Consider the following 24,951-nt stretch of genomic DNA (forward strand, 5'->3'; position numbering starts at 1 on the left):
TGCTCTTGTGCATCTTCTTCAAACCAAGAAAAGAACCTCTGGATTATGCTTCAACTCTCTGGTGTTTGCCCTCCACCCCACCAGGTTCACTCTCTCTCCCGGATATATTTGACGCGGTGCTCCTAGGGAGCTGCTGCTTCAGATGCACTCTGGTGAACCTGCCACTGTGTACTCATCTACCTCGAGATGGGTGCATGACTCCCACAGTGACTAATTACCAGGCGATACTACCTACAATAGCTAGGACTCCCGCCAACATCAGAAAGTCAGCAGTCTTGGCAACAGGAAGTCTAAGCTAGCTGGTGGTTTGGAACAGAAGTACCAAATGCTTTCTCGGGAACTAACTGGGGCCGGAGGGATTCAAAATAGGTGTGGAATGGCCATAAAGAGAGGAAGGTAAGGTACTGAGCTGTCAGCAATTAAACTGTGACAGTCTGGTAACTTTTCTCCATACGTGGCTTGGTGTGGAAGCTAGGTTACCTCTCGATGAGGCTGGTAGGGCCGGCCACTGGAGTTTGCTATGGGTGCAGGAGTCTCTCCTGGTGCCGAGTTTTTCTTGTTAGCACTTGTAAGGCTGGGAGCAGAGGCACAGGTGGAAGAGGAAGCGGCAGAGGCATCACACGGGCTACTCAAGGACATAGACGGAACTGTGCTGCATCGGGATCTGGTTGAGTAGCTGTTCTTTGGATGGGACACTGGACAGAAATAGGAGAAATAGGTTGTCATAGGACAGAAGAGCACGACGGTAAGGTTTTCCCTATTTCTTCACTTCACGATAAGCAATTTGAGACAAAGAACTGTCTACTGGAGAAGTTGTAAAGATAAGCTTATAAAAAAGCAACAGGAAGCAAAATCTCCCTTCTGCCCTCTTCCTCCACTCCTTCCAAATCCCTATTGCTTTTTTTTTTTTCCTTTCAAGTTTTTATTTAAATTCCAGTTAGTGAATCCCCCACTGCTTTGTAAAGGAACTCTTAGCGGCAGGAGAACAGCGTAAGATCGGAGTAGTCATTCCCCCACCAACTCATGACTTCTCGGCATTTCCTACTAAACTCCTGGCTGCGGCTCCAGCAGCTGACTAAGCCTAGGAACAATAGTATGGGCCATATGTTCAGTTTCCTATGAAGGAACATTCTGAAGTACAGACTTCACAAAGAAAGAAAAAGGTAAATAGAAAGCTAAATCCCTTTTTAAAAATTTGAATGATGCAAGGTATAAATAATCAGGATTAAATATGAACAGAACTAGTCTTTATAATAAACATGTATCTTCCCAAGGTTCTTTCTGCAAAAATAATCCTCAACTCAAAATATCTGAAAAATAGTAATATATTCACTTCAAATTTTGTCAGAATTCAATGGCTTAAAACTACCCCCTTTTTTTTTTTTTTTTTGGTTTTAAGTCTGGTCTAATGTTGAGTTCACAATCACTGCTCTAGGTCCGACCTTTCACTTTTATACTGACAGAGAAAGAACAAAGGACCTGAGCTCAGGGTTTGACTGGTGTGCCCCTATAAGCTCTCACCTTAAGGACACCCCCCCCCCCAGCCTTAAAGCTATTATTTAAGCACCTATTATGTGCCAGGAAAGGTAGGTGTTATTATCTCCATTTGGGAGAGGAATAAAATAAAGTTCTGAGAGGTTAATGTAAAGGCAAGGATTCCAGCTCGGTCTGACTCAGAGCTCCCGCTCTTTACACTATGTATCACACACAACTCAACCCAGCAGAAAAGGATGAAAAAATAACATTGCAAATTTAGGGAGCCAGAAAATGCCCATCCTTTAAGCTCAAAGAATCTGCATCCTGTGACTTCTTAAGTATCTCAGAACTGCTTTTCACAAAAGCATACAAAAACACAAGAGGCATTAAAGCAGAATCAGTGGAGAAGCCAAGCCAAAACTTTAGTCTCGGATCAGGAGACGGAGTCCCCTCCTCACCATCTCCAGTGCCCAGAATCTCTTGCCATCCTACCTTGTCCAAATGACTCAATGTCCTTCTTCAGCGTCTCTACATCACAGGTGAACCGAGCTACTCGTCCCAGGTCCTCATCGTATTTACGCTCACTAACAAAGTGCTGGAGAAAGGACAAAGAAAAGCCTCCGGGTGAGACAGGTGATATACATGGAATCCATGGCTTCTTATAAACAGATGAAAAAAACTATTTTCCATTGTCTTTTTGTTGCTTCAAATTTTACTAAATGGCCATCATATTGCCTATGCCAGGTGACTGATGGAATTCAGCCATTTTGCTAAGGTTCAAAGGTAAGTCTGTTGGGGAGCTTTATGAAATGCTACCTGATGGCCAAAGCCCATCAGAGATGATGAAGAGATATTGTAACGAAAGAAGAAAAAGTTTCCAGTAGAGGGCCATCTTTCCACTGTTGGCTACTCTCCACATTGTTCCATTTTATACAGAAGCAGAGGCAGCAAAAATGCTCGTACGTTACAGCAATGATTCCATGTAAATAGAGGGCTTGGTGTTCTTTAATAGGAACCTCCTTAGGCAACCCACTTCATCCCTTTATAAAGTAGGATTTGTTAGTCCTTGAAGTGGGGACAACTTCTCGAGATGGAAAATCATTCATGTGAAAATCCAACCTTGCAATGAGAAGGGTTTATGCTGCAAGTAATTTAATCCTTTTAAGCAGACTGAGCTGAGACATAACCAACCCCTTGGGTCAAAACTAACTATCATGTCAGGAATAAAGTGCTTCTGGGGGTGTCTTTCAATAAACAATTTCCAAAGTAGCCTGGAATCTTTTTTTTTTTTTTTTTTTACCCCCAAATGAAAAGGAGGCAAAAAGGAAAAGTTAAAGGCCTACATATCATTTACAAGAATCAAACTCCTCAGAACAGTCCTCTAGCAGGTGGTCTAATTCCACTTTGGATTTTCAAGGGGTATAATCAAAAACATCAGAATCCTTGGGATGGATCTAGAAGCAGTAGATGGTAAAGGAGAAATCAAAATTCCCTGTGAACCCTGAAGTCCTGAGAGTACACTGTGGCTCAGGAAAGCACATGAACCTCTGTAACATAGAGCCTTCAGACATGTAATATCAGTCTGAGAGTAATTCTGAAACAAATTCTAGGGTTTGTTGAGCCAGAGACATAACAAGAATGACGGAAATAACATGATCTGGAAATAAGACATTTAAATTGCACAGCACCCACTTCAGTACACTGAATATGTGGAGAGAAACAGATCCTTAGTCAGCCTGCAGAAATATTTCTAGCAGCTTTTCAACCACGTGGGAAGGAGAACAGATGAAGCCTGTGAGAGCCAGGATTCTCATCTAATTCCAAAGGGGTTTCCGGCTTCTCCCAGATAGTTGAACAAGACTGACTGGCATCTTCATGTCAGTGAAGAAGACTTTCTATAATTTTTAGTATTATAGTTCTAGTTAATCAGAAATGGTAATTTCATACTGGCATCGTTTTGCTATTTCACCCCAATAGCATCTAAGGGGAGAAGTGAAAGACTGAGTGTGAAAGACTGGGTCAGAACGATAAGGATACCTGGAAGGTCTTAGATGATTTCCCATCTAGGTTTTTATTTTACAAAGGCTGTTATATAGCCTGTGCAGCAAGTATTCCTCTTAAGTATGGCAAGAAGTCTCATGTGTTCAGAAAGAGCAGAGGTTAGGGCTCAGGAGTAGGAACAGCCAACTCCTCTTCTTCACACAGCTAACGGTTTATAAACAATTATTTAGAATTCCAGTGTCCACAACTACCTGCAAATATCCCAACGTCTCTCAGGTCTCCATGCTTAGTCTCAGAAACATTGTTCTTTATATAAGAATTTTAAATGTATGAGGGGCGCCTAGGTGGCTCAGTTGGTTAAGCGTCTGACTTTGGCTCAGATCATGATCTCACGGTACGATTTGAGAGTTTGAGCTCTGCTGTTGGGCTCTGTGCTGACAGCTCGGAGCCTGGAGGCTGCTTCAGATTCTGTGTCTCCCTCTCTCTCTCTGCCCCTCCCCCACTTGTGCTCTGTCTCTCTCTCTCTCTCTCCCCCTCCCACTCAAAAAAGAAATAAACATTAAAAAAAATTTTTTTTAAAGAATTTAAAATACATGAGTGTCGAACCTAAGAATCTTCACAAACAGATACAATACAATCAGTATCTCAAGTTGCTCATTTTTCTCTTCTAAAATCAGAATCAACCAACCAACCATTTCAATATTTACTGAATCCCTACTACATGCCAAGGCACTATGCTAGACACTGGAGGCACACTGGTTCCTGCCACTGTAAAGTTCACAATCTAGTTGGGAAGACAGATCAGTCAAATGCATATAAAATGATAACTATGCTATGAACATACAAGATAGGGGGCATGACATGAAAGTTAAAAGGACGAGCAGGTCAGTTATCTGTGTGCTGGGAGTAGTTGGGTGGGGCATTTTGTACAGATCAAAAAGCATACATATAGTCCTCCAGCAGGAGGGAAAAGACTATGTTTGTGGGAAGGAGAAGCAAAGATGGCCAGAGAACAAGGGGAGTATGGTGTGAAATAAGATGGTGGCAGAGCCGGACCCTGCAGAGCCCTTAGAGGCCGTGTTAAGGATTACAGTCTTTATCCTAAAAGCAGTGGGAGGTTTGAAGCAGTTTAATGTGGTGTGAGAACAGATATGGAGAGCTGGGAGGGCGGGGCAGTGGCAGAATAGACGGGTGGAATCAGTTAAGAGGCCATTACAGAAGTCCAAGCAAGAGACAACAGTAGCTGGATCACAATGGTGGTGGTGAAGATTGAAGAGAAAAGGTCAGATCTGAGATTTGGGAGGAGGTCAAACAGACAGGGTCTGCTGACAGATTTAATATGGGAAAGGAGAAATTCCTAAGACTTCCAGGTTGGACACCTGGATAGATGACAGTACCATTTACAGAGAAAGGGAACATGGAAGACGGTTAGCTTTGAGAAGAGAAGATCATGAGTTCAATATATTAGATGTGGCGATGAATTATGGAGATTTGCTGCTTCAGTCCCTGAGGGTAAGAAGAAAGGCAGAAAGGAGAAAGAAGTTTTACCTTGATATCAGCTCTGAGCTCAACCAATTGCTCCTCTGACATTCGAACAGCCACATCAGTCATCTTCTTTAGAAGTTCGGCTTTCTTTTGTCGGCTGAGCAAAATTTCCACTGTGGAGGAAAAGAGAGTAGGACTCTTATCTTCTGCTAAATAGGATAAAGGAGAATTGGAAATATGGGCCTTGCAGTACATATTTGAACAGCCAAAGGCTTAGCTGCCCACCCATCCAGAAAATGAAAATACCAAAGGTCCAGTTTCCAGCTTCTTGAGGGACTCTGAAGGCAGTTAAATGGTAAACACTTTTTATGAATCATAAAGACTCATAAATCATTTGTCATTTCTCTTTCTTCTCTTTCCAGTCAAAAAAAATTTTTTTAATCAAGAAACATATAAATTAAAACAGAAATAGGTACCCAGGGTAAAAAAAATTCACCTAGAATAAATGGGTATAAAATGAAAAGTAAAAGCATCCCCCCTACTTCTGACAGCAAATATCTCTCTCCCTTCTTTCCCCTCCTTACAGATAGGAGTATGTCATATATGTGGTCCTTTCCTTTACCTAAGCTATTTTTACTTGACATACCTTGAAGTTCATTGCCTATTAATACGCTGGCTCTCCTTCACTGTTTAACAGCCACATGGTTTTCTACTACTTAGGTATACTACAATTATTTACTAAGTCCCCTAACAGTGGATACTTAGGTTGTTGACAGCCATTTAAGAAGTATAATCTTTGGCATGCTCCCAGATGTATAACTCAGATATGGCCACAGAGGATAACAGACAATATGAAAAAAAAAAATCTCTCAGAGCAGAGAACCAGGGGTTACAGAGGATGTGAGCCAAAGAAATCCTCCAAGGAAGCAGAACTAGGTGCTGCCATATGAACGAAGGCGTTATCTCTGCCACAAGGCCAGGGATTCTGCTACTCCTGCCCAGTACAATTTGATCATTGCTTTTCCAGGTGGGAACTTTTTACTCTAATTATGCTCTTCTTTATATAATATTGGAGGAAGGGGCATTTAACTTTTCCTCTAGTTCATGGGACCCCAGACCACAACATGCCATTTCCAGATCTGTTGAAAGATCTGAAATGACCCCGAAGCCCTGGACTTTCAGCTAAATATACTAACTAGATGAGACTTTGGAGGTGTTGTCATTGAGGAGGAGAGGAGTGTGTTCTCATTTTTTAAAAAAGAGGATATCAGGTAGCTGAGGGGTGGACAATAGCAAAAAGACTGTTAGCAACTGCATATCCATTCTCCTCTTTTTCCTATCGGAAGTCCAGTGTTTTGGGTACCAATCTGCTTAAGTAAAAATCTACATTTCCTGGCTTTGCTGGATAAGACAGTCGTGTGATATGGTTTAGTCACTGAGATCTAAGCAGAACTCACAGGGCGAGGTTTACAGGAGTCCTAGCCAGCATGTAACATATTGCCTCTCCTCAACTGGAGCCTTAGCAGGGATCTTTTGACTATAGGTACACTCTAAGGATGGCTGAGTACAAAGACAGAGAAGCTCGGGTCCCTCATGTCATTTTGGAGACGCCCTGCCAGCCCCGATCACTTACCTCTGGATTTTTCATTTCATGAGAGAAAGAAATAAACTCACATTTATTTAGGCCACTCTGTTGCATGCAGTCAAACTCAATTCCTAACTGTTATACATAGAATCTTGTAACCCACTTAGAAATCAGCCAAATTTATGTTAGAAAATAACTAGAATTTTCCAAGAGCTACATCAGGTATTCCAGAGAGTTGAATGCCTTTAGCAAGTTTACTTATTATCCTGATTGTCACGGATATACCACCCATGGGCTGCCCTCCCCACATGAGCTTAATTAATAAGCACACACTTTCCCAGTAAGTGAGGGATATGCCTACAAAAGTTTCTTGACACTAAGGCCCAATAGTTACAAATGATCTACTGGTCTGGCTCCCAAGATAAAACCTGTCTGCCATTTTGTGTCAAATCCATTTGCTCTCAGGAATCTGCATTCTAGGATTCTAAGACAAAACTACAGATCCCATCATGGAGGAAATGTGTCACGTCAAGAACTCCACACAAATCAGTGGACCCAATTACACAACTTTGGACAAGCCACATTTTCTCCAAAGGACTCATTTCTTCATTTATTTAAAAAAAAAAAAAAAAAAAAAGGAAAACCTAATTACCTCATAAGGGTAATACGAAGATCATAGAGAAATGAATGAAAAAACTCTGAACTGTGAAGTACTATGAACATATAAATTAATAAAACTATTAAACGTGTAAGAAAAAAAGCACCTTCTTGATAGTATTGGTAAATGAATAATTACATTTACTAACACTGAGATCCAGGATTTTAGCATGAGAGAAAGGAGATACAGATATACAACTGACAAAATTAAGTAAAACTGTAGCTCTTAATTTGATAAAATAAGATTTGCCATGAATTGATAATTGGTTGAAGCTGGACGGTAGCAGTTAATTATATTAGCCATTTTGAAATGTTTGGCATTTTCTATAAAAGATATATTTTTAAAAACCACCTTCTTCTCAAAAGTAAGGACTATGTCTTCTTACTAGCTTTATTTGAAACTTTATGCTCAAAATAGAACACACAGTACACGAATGGACCGAAATGGTCACATTTAGAAATTTCAGGATATACCACTCAATTTAAATGAATCTCACCTCTGAAAAACAGTGGACAGCACCTGTTCAACATTTCAGGTCAAAACAGATCAAAAGAGAACTCAGCTCAGTGCCTCCTCTGGCCCATGAGCATAAACACAAATGGTTTAATTGTGAGTCATCACCTCAACCTATTGCCATTCGTACCAGTCTGAGAGCAGGTTAAAAGAAACAACCCTCCAAATTACAAATCTAGCATTCAAAGCATGAAGGTCAAACCTGCTGCTGAAAAGCCCACATCAATGCCATTGTAGAAGCTGTAACAGATACTCCCTTCTTTCCATACAGCTGTGTATCTTGTACCTAACCCTCAACAGGAATGACAAAAAACAGGTATCTGGTTCTTTGGTTACAAAACCCCACAAATTACCCAAGTTAGACTCTATTCCTCCAGAATCTATTTTAGTAAGCTTTCATGGAATCCTAGTCATGGTATCCTAAACCCTCATTTCATTGACTTCCTCTATCTAATGATAACAGACACGGAGTGAAGACTGTTCTACAAACTGAGAAAACCAAGAAAGTTCTCAGATGGGTAATGACAGTGATGCATACACTAAATTGTGGGCAAGCTGGTGAAGTTAACTCTGATTATGCCAAACATTTTTTTTTTCCAAGTAGAAAAAAAAAACCCGATGGAATTATTCAATCACTGGAAGTAAAACCCAAAATAAGACAAAACCCAGGCACCTGGCAAGGATACTTTATTTTCCTAAGATGATGTTGTGGTGGCAAATACCATGATGCAGTCCCTCAGACATTGAACATTCAAAATATTAACATTCAAAAATATTAAAAACCAGATTCTTGTAAAGTTGTTTCACCTGACAGGATTCATATGCCAGGGAAGTACAGCTTCTCAAGATTCTTCAAATAAATATATAAACTCCTACAGTGACATTTATATTGAGCTTTTGTTATGAGGGTTGAAAGGCAGATAACTACTAACTGGTAATAGCTTTAACTACAGATCAGTCTTACTTGCTTCAGCTTTCACTTTGTCCATTTCAGCAAGCAATGCCACTTCTCGATCCATTAAACTAGGAAAAGATGACAAAGGGAAAAAAGGTTTGATCAGAAACTCAAACAGAAATAGCACATTGTTAACAGAGGAGACAGACTTATGAGTTGGTTCACTGAAAGCATACTACAAAGTAAACCCTGTGTGGACCACATAAAAATTGTCTTACCCTCAGCAAAGGATATTTTAAGGATTCCAATAAATAGACCTAATTCCCTTTTGTTTCTTTAATTCCCTTTTATTTCTGTGTATTACAGTAAACCAGTAGCTAGAAGTCCAAGAATTGAGAACCAGTAGGTGGCAGTAGTGAGCTACAGAACACTTCTAGCTAAACTGCTAAAGCAAAAGTTCTGGAAGTTACGTATTTCCACATACAAAGTCACATATTTTTTATTTTATATTTTGGTCTATAAAATCAGACAGCTTTGCTTCTAATACATTTTACCAGGCAATATCCGTACTAGGGGATGGTAAATTTATCCACAGTTAGGATTTTGTATATTCTCAACACTTTTACCACAGTTGCACCAAGTCCACTGGCACTTTGGTCTATTTTGTCAAAGGTTTTATTTAAACTCCAGTTAGTTAACATACAGCATAACAGTAGTTTTGGGAGTACAATACAGTGATTCAACAATTCTTTTTTTTTTCTTTTTTGATTCAACAATTCTTATTTTTTTAATGTTTATTTATTTATTATTTGTTTATTTATTTATTTTTATTTTTCCGAGAGAGCACAAGCAGGGGAGGGGCAGAGAGAGAGAGGGAGACACAGACTGCAAAGCAGGCTCCAGGCTCTGAGCTGTCAACACAGAGCCCAACACAGGGCTCGAAGTACCCAACCTGGAGATCATCACCTGAGCCAAAGTTGGACACTTAACTGACTCAGCCACCCAGGCGCCCCTTGATTCAACAATTCTGTACATCACCCAGTGCTCATCACAACAGGTGTCCTCCTTAATCCCCATCACCTGGTCAGCCCATCCCTCCCCTCTGGTAACCATCAGTTTGTTCTCTGTAGTTGAGTCCGTTTCTTGGTTTGTCACTCTCTCTCTCTTTTTTCCCTTTGCTCATTTGTTTTTGTTTGTGGCACTTTAGTCTTAAGGAGGCAGAGTAGTTAAAAGACATATATACATTGTGCTGGTTTCAGGTAAACATTTAATAATCCAGAAAAAATGAAATCAAAGGTTTCTGATAGGCTTTCTACAGAAAATGAACGTCAAATGGGTACTGAGAATTTTCTCCACTGCAAATGTAAATGGCACGTAAAGCTTTCTATGTTCTTGTAAAAGAGCCCACTACCTTCAACATATAGAAAGACAGTAGTTTGCCCTAGTCTGCAACCTCTGGATACAAGTAATTTTCCTTACTGTATCAGTTTTACTCAGTGGTGAAATAAAAATCTAAAATTTTGATACTTGCCCAGACATGAATGTTCCAACTCTCTTTGAATTTTCTATTCATTCTGATTTCCCCTTTTGCAAAGGAATAGATCTACAGGGTTAATAAAAGTTCTACTCTTGTTTCTGATTGTAAAACTAATCATATATACACACATACATAAACATATACGTATACATATATATGAATGCTGACTCAATTTAGCTCAATATTTAGTGATGTTAGCAGAAAGTAGTTAATACAGGGACTATAGTGTGAGGTATACAAAAAAAGATAAGGCAGGGTCATTTTCTCAAGGAGCAAATTCCTTTATATGAAGTGCCAGAGAACACAGGTTTGATAAGAATTATGTATGATGTGGGGCACCTGGGTGGCTCAGTTGGTTAAGTATCTGACTCTTGGTTTCAGTTCAGGTCATGATTTCACAGCTCGCTGAGTTTGAGCCCCACCCTGGGCTCCATACTAACAGAGCAGAACCTGCTTGGTGTGTTCTCTCTCTCTCTCTCTCTCTCTGCCCCTCCCCTGCGTGCACGTGCACACTCATGCTCTCTAAAAAAAAAACAAAAAAAAACAAAAAAAACATCATTATGCATGATGTTAATAAATAGACTTGTAATGAAACAAATTTGGATGGCATATTAATCCAGAAGCACCAGACAAGAGAGAAGATCCAACTATTGTAGGGTAGCAATACTCTGCTAAGAAAGCATTCTCCAAACCTTGGCAATACTTTGCTCCGAGAACTCTAGCAGCATTTGGAATACCTAAAAGCAAAACAAAAGCACAACTGAGACAGGAGCTGCCAGGCCTCAATTTTGACCCTACCTCCTTTCTGTTGCTGAATCACCTTAAGATGCAGACGCTGTGTCCACCAGATGACAAATTTGTCTCTGGCAAAGCTTGTAAAATATTTATTAAGACTTCCGCAAACAAGTAAGCTTTTGCAGCTTACAATCTTTATTATGAAAAAGTAGAATGTCACATGACACGTTTAGCAAGAAAAAAAAATTCTGCATCATCACAATCAGACTTTTCTGTGGCAGTAGGAGCTACGAAGTACACTGTGTTGGATTTTTTCCCCCTGTAGGGATGACTGGAATCCATTTAAATGAAGTTTGTTTTTTGATTGACTCACTGGTGATCGTAAGAAATTCAGAGGCAGTGTATGAACAACCATCTGCCTGCCCATGCCATTAAAAAAAGTGCATATTTTCGTGCCCAAAAACCCCACTATAAAAAGCAGTAAGTGCTTCTATTTCTTGTTTGTTGTCTTGCCATCTATTGATAACATCTAAAAAGGTCTTATGTCATCAGCCAAGTATTAAATAGAGCAATCTACTGGTTAACTGAGGCTGTTGGGATATTTTCTCAGAGAAAAGCCTGATGAACATTTGCAATTTTCCTGAAGATTTTCACAAGTCTTTAAAACACAAAAATGAATATGGGGCGCCTGGGTGGCTCAGTCGGTTAAGCGTCCGACTTCAGCTCTGGGCTTGATCTCACAGCTAGTGAGTTCAAGCCCGCGTCAGGCTCTGTGCTGACAGCTCAGAGCCTGGAGCCTGCTTCCAGTTCTGGGTCTCCCTGTCTCTCTGCACCTCTCTTTCAAAAATGAATAAATGTTAAAAAAGAAAAAAGTAAAAAGTTTAAAGAAAAGCACAAAAACGAATAAATGCTAAAATATAAATGCCTGATAGTTAGCTTTTGTCATTGTAATGTTAAGTGCCTGACACTAAGCTTTGATTGTCCAGACCTCCATTTCAAAGACATCTCAGATAAACAGACTGCCAGCTGCACAATAAAAAGTCAGGCTACCCCACACAGGAAGTTCCTCTTTTAGAAAGCCCTGAGTGACCCATATAACTTGAGTGACCCTACTTTCCCTTCCCACGCTTTAATTCCTGCTCTTATGTTTTAAATTCACCAATAAAGAACGAACCCACAAAACCTTAGGTAACCCACCATCACCTGCAATAAAGGCATAACCCCAGTCTGAGCTCTATTTAAGCACCCTGTGCTGTATGGCACTGGACGTGCCATGTCCCCTCTAGGACATGTAAGTAATAAAAGCTTGTTTTTTCCCCAAGATCCCTGATGGCAGTTGTTGAGGTGTCTTACAATCCTAAGAACCACCAGGGCTGATCCAGCCACAACGCTAGCTCAAATATGGCCTCATTACAAGTAATATGCGGCCCAGGTGAATGCCCACCCCCCCCCCCCCCGGGCGTTTGTAGCTGAGAGCATCGCCATAGATAGGCCGAGACTGACCAAAGCAATATAATAATAACTTGCCTCCTAAAAGTACATCACATAATGTACTGCAACTGTGTAGAATGACCATATCTTTAGGTCATCAATGCTAAAGCATTTTAGAGGTGGCATGTCATAATGCCTGCAGCTTTCAAATGGTTCCACCAAAACACATCACACACACACACTCTGTACCATCCTTCCATGTCTTTTGTCTCTTTGAAAGTTTTCATAATAAAAAGTTGAAATAAGTGCATCACAAATAGAAAAGGTGGGAAGAGTTCAAAAGTGGACAGTAGGGTAAGCATGAAGATAAATAGCAGAGGCTTTTTCTTTTTACGATTAAAAACAAGAGTTTATCGTAATATTGCTTTCTAACAATGCGGAAACTTAAGCTCAAGTTTTTCATCTGTTCCTCAGCTAAACGATGGTCTTCATATAGATCTGTGGCCAAGAGATTCAAAAGTACCTGTGGTTTGAGGTAACAGTTTTTAGAGGCCATAACTGCAAGCAATGAGTCCTCTCAGAGAGTGATGAAAAGCTCATTCAGACAGTCAGACTTTCTGTTACCTTGCTCGTGCCAATACACAAGGACACTGAGCTTGCAGTTGTTGTCTCAAGGTTTTCCTGAATGGAAATACACCATAATCAGCATCTGATACACTGGATTCTGAAACTGCTAATGAAATTCAGCTAAATATTGCGGGGACTTAGACACTAGGTCTTATTAAGCCTGCGCCTTATAACAGTGTAGAGAATTTCCACATCATTTCTTCAGTCATGAAAGATGGCTTTAGATGACTTGTCACTGCCACTAAGGGAAAAGACTGGTAAATGAATGTTCTGTATTGCCTTCCTTCCTTACTAGGACTTTTTACTATCTTCACATTTGTTTAATTTATTCTAAAGCTTCTATGTAATTTATTTAGTTGCTCAGAATAGTTTTGCCTGTAGTACTATTCATATCTCTAAGATATCGTACATGTCCATCATTTGAAGCAAGCCCTTTAATTAACGCATTTAACATGTAGATTATTGATTCTAGCTATTGCCTTCAGTATTCCTTGGTACCAAAAAAATGTTAACTATCATTTGTTTATGGTTGCTGCATTAGAAGACAATGTTATGGGGTACATAGGTGGCTCAAGTCGGTTAAGCATCCGATTCTTGATTTCATCAGCTCTGGTCATGATCTCACGGTTTTTGAGTTCAAGCCCCACATCGGGCTCTGCGCTGGGAGCCTGCTTGGAATTCTCTCTCTCCCTTTCTCTCTGCCCCTTCCCTGCTCGTGAGCTCTCTCTCTCAAAATAAACAAATAAACATTAAAAAAAAAAAATTTTTTTTAAAGAAAATAATGTTATAATGGAAACACATCTCTGGCAATTCCACAGCCAACTATTTCAAGGGATAATACTCTAAACCACTCACTAATGTTAGAAAATATTTGTACCCGATTATATTTGCCGAAAACCTAAAACTTATTCATTCTAACACCTCTAGACAATCAAAGGAGAAATCCAAGCAAAGCCAAAGCAAACACCTTTATTTCTCTGAAGACATTTCCCTCTTCTCATAAAAACAATCAAAAGAGGGGCACCTGGGTGGCTCAGTCGGTTGGGTGGCCGACTTCGGCTCAGGTCATGATTTCACGGTCCGTGAGTTCGAGTCCCGCATCGGGCTCTGTGCTGACAGCTCAGAGCCTGGAGCCTGCTTCAGATTCTGTGTCTCCCTCTCTCTCTGCCCCTCCCCTGCTCATATTCTGTCTCTCTCTGTCTCAAAAATAAATAAACGTTAAAAAAAATTAAAAAAAAACAATCAAAAGAGGGAACAGTCAGTAGTTTTTATTAGCAGAAAATTAATGATGCTTCATATGTTTTGTAGAACTCCATACTCCCGGCGCTTGGCCTTATTGGAGTATGGTACACATGCATAGGCTCAAAACAAAAACAAAAAACACCAGTAAGTCAGGTCATCACACAGAGTTGAACAACAGTGGTAAAATTAACTGAAAGAACTAGCTTATTAAATCATATTTGGATCTTATCAAATCAGGAGTCCTCACAAAGCATGTAGACATGCGATTTCATATTTTAAGAGTCTGAAGTAGCTTGTAAGAAATTAGGATGTGAATATAAGCTGTTCCTTTGGGACTGTTCTTTTCCAGTGGTCAAAAGCATCTCAGTTCTGAAGTAATATTACAAGACCATATGACTCGATGATATTTTACAATATGTTTAGGAAAAAAAGAACCAGTAGCAATCTAGATTACCAAGGAGTTTATTGTTCAAGTTTCTAGTTGGTAAGGAAAAATTGTTAGTGTTAAGCCATCTAGAGAGTAGCTGGCTACATCCTCACTTAAAACTGTGGTTTTTTTTATCCTCTCTCTCAAATTATGACAGTAATGTCTAAAGGGCGACATATATAGACTAGAAAGGCAAAGACTAAAAAATAAAGGCAAACAGAGATACCTGATAAGACAATGAAAAAGAAAGCAGGGTATAGTAGAAAAGTGTCACTTAATACCAAGTATGTTTGGGCAAATTAGTTTTTACTGTGCCCATCTTTTCTTATCTATAAATTGGGTATAATAGTTATACAGATTAGAAACATGTGCATAAAAGCTTCTGACATGCAATAATGGCTCAATAAATAGCAGCAGAAATTATTATTCAAATATCTGTGTTCATCTTGACTTCTCAGTTCCAGCAGAATATCCATTTAGTAAAATATGTTCATATTAACTTTGGTAAATCATTATATATACCAGATCCATTGTCTAGAAATTCTTAAATGAACACATACACATATTAGCACAGTGTAAGCAGTTACAGAGAGGTGAATCAAAGAAAACTTTAAACAAAAAGAATATACCACAAAAGTACACTCACTATGATTACAACTATTAAGATTATATGTGCATACAGATGGGGGACACAAGAGGACACAGAAAGTTAAGTTGGTACAGTTACATGACTTTTACTTCTACTTTAAAGAACTGCTGTTATGCTCTCATTTTACCTTGGTCTCTGACTTCTTCCCATATTACTTTCAACTACTGCCCCCTTAGCTATAGCTATACCAGGTGGAGCCCCTACATGTCCCTTCTATGCCTTTGCTTAGATCAGATCTCCTAATGGCAGTATTCTAGCCCCATCCTTTCTGCCAATGTAATTCTTGTCCTTCAAACCTTAATAATGATTCATTTATTTTAAGAAATCTTTTCTAATTGACCCCACTCCCTAGTTACCTTTCCCTTAATCTTCATACTTTCTCCACATCTAGGATCTGACTTGAAGGATAGGTGAATCACAAATCATTGTAAGGTGTGATTTAAGGCTTCTGAATTACAAAGCAATATTTGGATGGAATATTCCTTCTTAAAGTTTTATTTTACAAGAATCCTTATAAAGGCTTTCATAGGCTCACTCAAAATTTTGGTCCTGCTCAATCTAACTCTGTTCCATAATGATAAAATTTCTTAGTCCCTAAATTTCCTCTGTTATATAGCCTTTAAGCTGAGAAGGAAATAACATATGTGACAAGTACCAAGTCTCTAGCATTCTTCCTAAGCTTTAGTGAGAAGTGAGCCATTAGTGAGAGATGGGATGAAAATCATAGGTTACAGGGAGTCAGAATACAGAGATTCAAATATTGAGTCTGCAATTTATGATGTTATGTTAGGCAAATCGCTTAAGACTCAAATCCCTTTTAAATGGTAAAGTTGAATTTAAAATTCCTACTTAGCAGGATAGAAATCCAGATAAATAAGTTAGATAATATGACTGAATGTTTGGTAAACTGTTTGATAATTATCATGTTACTAGATATTTTCACAGATGGTTAAAGGGTTAAAATTTTAGGAGCGCCTGGTTGGCTCAGTCGGTCAAGTGTCTGATTCTTGGTTTTGGCTCAAGTCATGATCTCAGTCATGAGGTCAAGCCCTGTATCAGGCTCCTTGTTGGGCATGGAGCCTGCCAGAGATTCTCTCTCTCCCTCTGCCCCGCTTGTATGCATACACACACACTCTCTCTCTCTCTCAAAAAAAAAAAAAAAGAGTGAAAAATTTAAATTAAAGGATATCAAAAACCAAGAAGGCCAACTACTAGTAGAAATAAGGTATCAATGTACTAAATATGCAACAACTGAAGAATAATTTAAAGGTATAGAGTGCTATGGAGATTTTTGATAACACATTATTACATTAGCCCATTCCTTTATTTCTAAAATAGACATTTTTGAAAGTGCTTTGGTTCTTAAAATGATATGTAAGTTTTCACCATATAAATTTAAAGTTTATATGGACTTTAAGGATCTAAAAGCCTTAGGTTAGACTACCTGTAGCTTAACATCTTCTCTAAAAGAGAAGCTCAACTAAAAGGAAGTAACTTTTTTTGCTGTTTAATTTATTTTTTTAATTTATCCAAGTTAGTTGGTATATAATGCAACAGTGATTTCAGGAGCAGATTCCTTAATGCCCCTTACCCATCTAGCCCATCCCCTCCTCCCACAACCCCTCCAGCAAACCTCTGTTCTCCATATTTAAGAGTCTCTTATGTTTTGTCCCCCTTCCTGTGTTTATATTATTTTTGCTTCCCTTCCCTTATGTTCATCTGTTTCCTATCTTAAACTCCTCATATGAGTGAAGTCATATGACATTTGTCTTTCTCTGACCAATTTCACTTAGCATAATACCCTCCAGTTCCATCCATGTAGTTGCAAACGGCAAGATTTCATTCTTTTTGATTGCTGAGTAATCAAAAAGAAGGTATATATGTATATACTACATCTTCTTTATCCATTCATCCATCAATGGACATTTGGGCTCTTTTAATACTTTGGCTAATGTTGATAGTGCTGCTATAAACACTGGGGTGCACGTGTCCCTCTGAAATAGTATACCTGTATCCTTTGGATAAATACCTAGTAGTGCAATTGCTGAGTCATAGGGTAGTTCTATTTTTAATTTTTCGAGGAACCTCCATACTGTTTTCCAGAGTGGCTGCACCAGTTTGCATTCCCACCGGCTGTGCAAAAGAGATCCTCTTTCTCTGCATCCTCACCAACATCTGTTGTTGCCTGAGTAGTTAATGTTAGCCATTCTGACAGGTGTGAGGTGGTATCTCATTGTGGTTTTGATTTGTATTTCCCTGATGATGAGTAATGTTGAGCATTTGTTCGTGTGTTGGTTGGCCATCTGGATGTCTTCTTTAGAGAAGTGTCTATTCATGTCTTTTGCCCATTTCTTCACTAGATTGTTTTTTGGGTGTTGAGTTTGATAAGTTCTTTATAGATTTTGGATACTAACCCTTTATCTGATATATCGTTTGCAAATATCTACTCCCATTCCATCGGTTGCCTTTTTAATTTTGTTGATTGTTTCCTTCACTGTGCAGAAGCTTTTTATTTTGAAGAGGTTCCAATAGTTCATTTTTGCTTTTGTTTCCCTTGCCTCCAGAGACGTATTGAGTAAAAAGTTGCCTGCGCCAAGTTCAAAGAGGTTTTTGCCTGCTTTCTCCTTGAGGATTTTGATGGCTTCCTGTCTTACATTTAGGTCTTTCACCCATTTTGAGTTTATTTTTGTGTACGTGTAAGAAAGTGGTCCAGGTTCATTTTTCTGCATGTCGCTATCCAGTCTTCTCAGCACCACTTGAAGAGACTGTCTTCCACTGGATATTCTTTCCTGCTTTGTCAAAGATAAGTTGGCCATACGTTTGTGGGTCCATTTCTGGGTTCTCTATTCTGTTCCATTGATCTCAGTGTCTGCTTTTGTGCCAAGAAGTAACTTTTCTAAGGTGAATGAGGAATCAGCTATGAAAAATTTCAGTCATAAGCAAAGACTTACATTGACTTTATATGTTTAGAATTTCAAATTTCTTATCCATTTTATCCTTAAAAAATTATTTTAAAACGTTTATTTTTGAGAGAGAGAGAGAGAGAGAGAGAGAGAGAGAGAGACAGACAGACAGCATGAGCAGGGGAGGAGGAGAGAGAGACAGAGAGAGGGAGACAGAATCTGAAGCAGGTTCCAGGCTCTGAGCTGTCAGCACAGAACCTGATGCGGGGCTCAAACCCACAAGCCATGAGATCATGACCTGAGCCAAAGTCAAATGCTTAACCAACTGAGCCACCCAGACACCCCTCCATTTTCTCCTTTAACAAAGAGTTGAGTGTGTTTAAGAGATGCCTCTCCATTTTCTCCTTTAACAAGGAGTTGAGCTGCTTTACAAAGGCAAGTTGAGTGTATTTCCTGTTGGCATTTTCACCAACATATTATATGACAACTGTCCAAAATGATTTATCTACTTTAGCTTCATGTTCCATTCCATATCCTGCTCCTTAATAACTTTAAACTTAAGTCAACTAATAGCTCCAACAATGTAAGTCAGACAAATTTTATGAATGGACAAGAAAAGTAAACTTGGGTCTAGAGATGATTATTACTGGATCACCAACAACAGATTTTGACTTTTACATACTGGAAAAGCCTCTGATTTTACCTTCCCACAGGTATGTGTCTGCTTTCATTTGGCCCCAAAATGAAAGCAGTTATCTGTATAATTCCCCTAGTGCCCCATCAATGTAATCTTACTGTTGCAAATTTGTTAGACCCTTTTCTTTTCTTTTATACTATAACCAACACAAAAAATGGCTTCCTGAGTGACATTAACTCTAAGCTCTGGTTCAGTGCCAAATGGAGTTAGCTTACCTGCCAATTATGTCTTGAAGTAGCAACTGCAAGGGGCATTGAAATAAGGTAGTATAAAAACCCAATCAGCCAGAGAGAAGGGCACCAGCAGGAAAGGGCAGGTAAATCTCTTTCCTCAAGTTAAATTGACCCAGTTGTCACGTCTGCTAATCAATCCTAAATACACAGTTCCCAGGCAGGAAACCATTTCATTTGTCATTTATCGAAGGAGGCTCTCCTTGGCTGGGTTCCAAGTCAACAGGAACTCACAAATCTCTCTCCCGGAACTGCATTTCCTGGTTTAGGCTGGTTCTGAATACAATCAGATCCTGTGGCTAAGTAATCAGTAAGCTAAACAATCATGGAAACCAGAGGCTTATCAAAGCAAAGTTGGGATGATCTACTCTTAGCTCTTTATTCTTTTCCAAATGAGTCAATAATACCTGATATGATAGTAATCCAGGGCGAAGGGCATGGTACTTTCTCCCAAAAGGTTCATAAAGAGTAGAAACCAGTTACTTAGAAATATTCATAGAAGTTAGAGCTTAATTTAAGGTGAGTTTGGGAAGACTGCTTGGAGTTAGAGAAGTATAAAGATATAGAAGAACATATCAGGATAGAAAAGTGGCATCAACAAGTATATAGAAGAGGAAATGTGAATGTTAAGTCTTCTGGCTGAAGCAAACATGTATGTAAGAAAGACAGAAGATATGACATTAAATTTCTAGCTATAAAACCTGAAAGGGAAAACTCAGTATTCAGGACAAAGAGCCTGCTTAGGATTCTCTCTCTTCCTCACTCTCTCTGTCTCTCTCTCTCTCTCTCTCTGCCCCCTACCCCATGCATGTGCCTGCCCTCTCTTTCTCAAAATAAATAAATAAACTTAAAACTATATACACAAACACATATGTACTTTTGGTTATGATGATTTAGTGGACCATTCTACACTTTGCAAATGATAAAAGTATGTGTCAGCAACTTTTTGGAGGCTTTATTCTACATCTTCATTAATTCATGCCCTCTTCAATTCCACAGGACGGAGGCTGCCTACACTCCCTTGTCTCTTGTTTCTTGTGGCATGAAGTAACCATACTAAGCTGATGAACAGAGACGTGGTTGAATACGACCACAAACAGGCAAGAAAATGGATGGTTGGGAGGAAGAGTGGGGTAGGTTTCCTCTATTCATGAACGCTTCCTCTCATATTTCAGATCTAGGCAAGTCTTACAGAGAAGGAAAGTAGACAGTCTTACACCTCCAAACATCAACCTAGCTGCTGGTCTTTCCATCACTTTACTGAATTTGGTCCTCAGGGCTTTTCCATTGCAAACAAGTCCCTTATAAAAATGCAAATACCTCCCCAGCAAGGAGTTATGGCTTCAGTATTAGTTACCACCTCAAAATATAATGATTAAAACTAGCTTCAGTAATTTTAAAAAACATTAGAATATATTTCTCCCCGCAAAAGATTCTATAGTCAAATACGCTTGAGAAACAGCATAGTATAGCTCCCTCTTATAGATTCACAGTGCACATTAGCATTGAAAAAGCACTTAAGTCCAGTGGTAAAATTTTTAAAAAAGTATTTTCAAACCTCTTTAACTACCAAACCCTATTTCCCCTACAGAACACATATTAATATATTTTAAGATGTGAGTGTTTTTTATTGTTTTATTTTTATTTTTAAAGTTTATTTTGAGAGAGAGAGAGAGAGAGAGTGAGCATGCAAGTAGGGAAGGGACAGAGAGAGAGAGAGAGAGAGAGAGAGAATCCCAAGCAGACTGTGCACTGTCACTCCAGAGCCTGATGCAGGGCTCAATCCCACAAAACTGTGAGATTATAACCTGAGCTGAAATCAAGATTTGAACACTTAACAGACTGAGCCATCCAGGTGCCCCTAGTTAAGAGTATTTTTTTTAGAACACAGTTTGAAAAACACAAAATTAAAACAAATCGATTAATAATGAGGCACCAAAGATATGTTTAGGGCAGAGTGCATTAGGAAGGATGACAGGAGGTGGGAAAGCAAAGACAGGTCTTTTCTACTTCACAATTTTGTTCAAAAACATCATGCCATTTGTTGCAGGTTCCTGGTTTAAAAGACAGACCCTAAAGTAAGGATGTATGGTCCATTCTATAATTATTTGTCCTTTTCTGAACAGTATCAACCTCAAGCCCATTCCTAGAACACAAAGAGTTCTCTGTACCACCCATTTGCAAAATGGCCATGTGACCAAAAGGAGTTGAACGAAGCAGAAAGCTAAATATACCTCAGGATTTTTAAGTTTCTTCCCACTACATAGAGCAGTTAAGAGTCAGAAATTAAAGGACCTGGTGAATGGCAGACCATGTTTATAAATGATCATCTTTGTGCCATGTGATCAAATGCAACTTAACTTACCAGCTCTGCAATTCAGCAAAAGCTTGTTTCATTTTCTTAATAGAAGCATCCATCTCTTCTTTAACTACAACTCGATACCGTGCAAGAGACACTGTACAGCGCTGGAGGTCTTTCACAGATTTTTCAATATTGGAACCTTGGGAAGAAAACCCAAGGATTAATATAAAAAAAGGAGCACAAGTAACCTGAAAGTTAGATATGAACACCTAAGCATGTAAAGTAACAAATGTCATGTGGACTAAAAATGTTTCCTTAATGGCCACCCTCCTCACCAAAAAATTGATGTTTTCATAGATTTTTGTTTTTAACTAAGTATCCTGGCTAAGATGGAGTACTAGGAGTTGGATTTACCCTCCTGTCTTACACAACTAAACACACACACAGACAAAACATATGAAACCTGGTTTTCAGACAATAGACGATAGACAGTACTTTTTCCCTGAGAAAAGACACAAATGAAGTGAGGCCTATGATTGCCTCAACTTACTGCCATGAAAGAGTTTCCAGGCTGCAGTGCAAGGAGGAGAAATCCTAATCCTGAATTGAGAGGACAGAGCTAAGAACTTGGGGAGGCCAAGGTGGTTAGAATTCTAAGGGCAGAATACTAGAGAGGAAAGAGCTACACAAAGATGAGAAAATTGTACAGAGATCTGCAGGGGATTCTGAATGCATCGGTGTGAGGAAACTACCTGAGACAGGAAAAAGAACCACTGGAAAGGAATACGCAGAACAAGCCCACAAATAGTTCATGTTCACACCAGCCAGAATAGGGCACCAGGTAGAACACTTGGAAGGGTACTCCCTCAGTAATGAGGCAAAATTAGCTCTAAGGGCTACTCTAAGTTTCACCTAACAAAGCTTAAAAACAAGCCTCAAACTGTTACCAAATAGTCCCAGAACAAATCATAACAGTACTTAAATAAAACACAAAAACTATCTAGCAATCGACAAAGCAAAATTCACAATGTCTGGCACCCAATAAAAAATTACTAGGCATACAAAGAGGCAGACAAACACGATCCATAATGAAAAATCAACTAACAGAAACAGATGCAGAAATGTCATAGATGTAGAGTCAAGTAAATAAAGACCTCAAAACAGCTGATACAATCAGATACCGTAAGTTCAAGAAGGCAGAGAAAAGCATAAACATATTAAGGAGAGACATGGTCGATACTTTAAAAAACTCAGCTGAACCTCTAGAGGTGAAAAAAGACAATGTCTGAGATGACAATTTCACTGGATAGGATTAACAGCAGACTAGAAACTGTTAAAAAAAAGATTAATGAATTTGACAACAGCAACTTCAGAAACTATCCAAAATGAAGTAAAGTATTTGAATAGGTACCAGTGTTTCAAAACTCTCTAAATGACAGGATTTGGACTATAATTCACCATGCAGGCATTACAAAATTAATAAAATTCTCTGTGTAGTAGTTCAAAACATTGTATGTGGATAAGCCAACTTTATAGGTAAAGATGAAATATATTTACCACCCAACATATTCTAATCAGTTTCCAAAAGTTCTACCAACCTTTCTATATTCACCAATGTCAAAGTTATATATACAATTTATAGGTGAAATCATAGATCTAAGAAGTTTAATGTGCCAAGATATAGATTTCCAATTTTTTATTTAAATTCTTCCTCATCGTAACTTGATTTCTTTCCAAATCTAAAGAGCTTTCAAGCCTTGTGCTTTTCTTTTTGCTTGACTGAGTATTTTTGACGTGCTTTCTGCACCAAGCTGAGGGTCATGTTAGATTTAAAAGGAAAGCTTCACTAATTAAATTTAGCTCATGTGGAATAAATAATTCAATAAAGAGCTACAGGTTACAAGTGTCTTTTACATTTCTGTTTCGTACATTTAGTGGAGTGGACGATGCTTTAGATGTATGACACTCAGAGGGGCTATCATCTCTACCTGTTTAATTACTGGCTGATTATTTAAATGATGAGTATAGTGAAAAAAAAAAGCAAATAACTACCACCAGTCGATACTGCACACTTACTTAAGAGGAAACGATCTTGTTTAAAGCTACAGTCTGACAGATATTAGTAAGCGCATGAAGTTGTGAAGAGAAATGAAAAGATTTCTTTAAAACGTCATGTCAGAGTTGGCAGAGCTTTTTACTATTAAATCAACCAGGAGATAAAAATGAAGGAAACAGTACAAAAATGTTTAGTAAAGCAAATAAAAGAAACAAGTTACTATTAGTAGAAAAGTCGTTCTGGCCAGTAGAGTTTGACTTTCATTCACTAAAAGGATCCCTGTCATTGTAACAAGACTGTACAGCATCTAAAATACTATCAGACTCCAACTGTGTACACGGAGTTAGGGAAGGGTAGTTGCTGCCTCAAAAACAGAAAAAGTATTACCTGCTAACCTCTGAGATCTTATCTGAGGAACAAGGAGAAAATTTGCCCTCTCTAGCCAAAAGCACAATTTTTTTTTTTTGTTTTCTCTCAAAGGTAGCCTTCTGATTTACCTAGCTTTTTGTTGGTGGAAGAGAGTGGAAAATCTTCCATCCCCAGATTTGAAAACTGAGGTGCTGTGGTAGGTCTTGAGAGAGATTTTGCAGCATTCCTATTTTGTTGAGAATTCTGAGTAGACTGCATAGTCAAAGACTTGGGTTCAAAATCAGAGATGCCATTCTCCAGCATGGACCCTGTCAAAGAAAGGCCAGTATTTTAGAGTAAAAGTTAGCAGGAAATCAATCAAGCAGTCTTAAGTATAAACAAATAAAAAAGGTAAAAATGTTTCAGGTAAAACTATGCCTCTGAAAGGTTATGAACAAAAACAACTGACAAAATAGAACAAAGAGCAGAATCAGTTGGACGAGACTATCAGGAGCATCTGGCTCAGCCCTAAACTTCATCCTGAATGAAAAGGATGAGTCTGTGTTAACCCATCTCAAGATAAGCTAGCTTGTTCCCTGTACCTTGGTAGCTCTGGGCACAAGGAAGCACTAATTTCTTATAGCTTCTGTAAGTTATACTGAGGAAAAAAAGAGTTTTACACTGTTCCAGGGAAGGGAGAGTTTTATTATTAATCTATTTATTTATTAAGTTTTTTAAAAAAGTTATCTCTACGGGGCGCCTGGGTGGCGCAGTCGGTTAAGCGTCCAACTTCAGCCAGGTCACGATCTCGCGGTCCGTGAGTTCGAGCCCCGCGTCAGGCTCTGGGCTGATGGCTCGGAGCCTGGAGCCTGTTTCCGATTCTGTGTCTCCCTCTCTCTCTGCCCCTCCCCCGTTCATGCTGTGTCTCTCTCTGTCCAAAAATAAATAAAAAACGTTGAAAAAAAAAATTAAAAAAAAAAAAAAAAAAGTTATCTCTACACCCAACGTGGGGATCGAACTCACAATATTCAAATCAGGAGTTGCATGCTCCATCAACGGAGCCAGCCAGGTACCCCGAGAGTTTTAAAAGCTTTACGGAAAGCACAAAGAGTTAGGATATCAAAGAAGAGCTAGCTCAGGGAAAAAAAAAAAAA

The 24,951-nt window shown here is 38.9% G+C and overlaps 1 protein-coding gene across 2 annotated transcripts in view; it reads right to left on the reverse strand.

Moving 5' to 3' along the window:
• The window catches only part of SPATS2 (spermatogenesis associated serine rich 2), a 151,218-nt gene that overhangs the window by 1,826 nt on the left and 124,441 nt on the right, over positions 1 to 24,951 (reverse strand). For both annotated transcript variants that reach the window (XM_058742895.1, XM_058742896.1), the window contains 6 exons: positions 23,947 to 24,126; positions 21,457 to 21,592; positions 8,683 to 8,741; positions 5,026 to 5,135; positions 1,969 to 2,071; positions 481 to 695 (listed from right to left, as the gene is read on the reverse strand). In XM_058742895.1, coding sequence (XP_058598878.1) covers positions 481 to 695; positions 1,969 to 2,071; positions 5,026 to 5,135; positions 8,683 to 8,741; positions 21,457 to 21,592; positions 23,947 to 24,126 — 803 coding nt within the window. The remainder of the gene's footprint in view (positions 1 to 480; positions 696 to 1,968; positions 2,072 to 5,025; positions 5,136 to 8,682; positions 8,742 to 21,456; positions 21,593 to 23,946; positions 24,127 to 24,951) is intronic.

The sequence above is a fragment of the Neofelis nebulosa genome, chromosome 8 (assembly GCF_028018385.1).
Source record: "Neofelis nebulosa isolate mNeoNeb1 chromosome 8, mNeoNeb1.pri, whole genome shotgun sequence".
In the NCBI taxonomy this organism is placed as follows: Eukaryota; Metazoa; Chordata; class Mammalia; order Carnivora; family Felidae; genus Neofelis; species Neofelis nebulosa.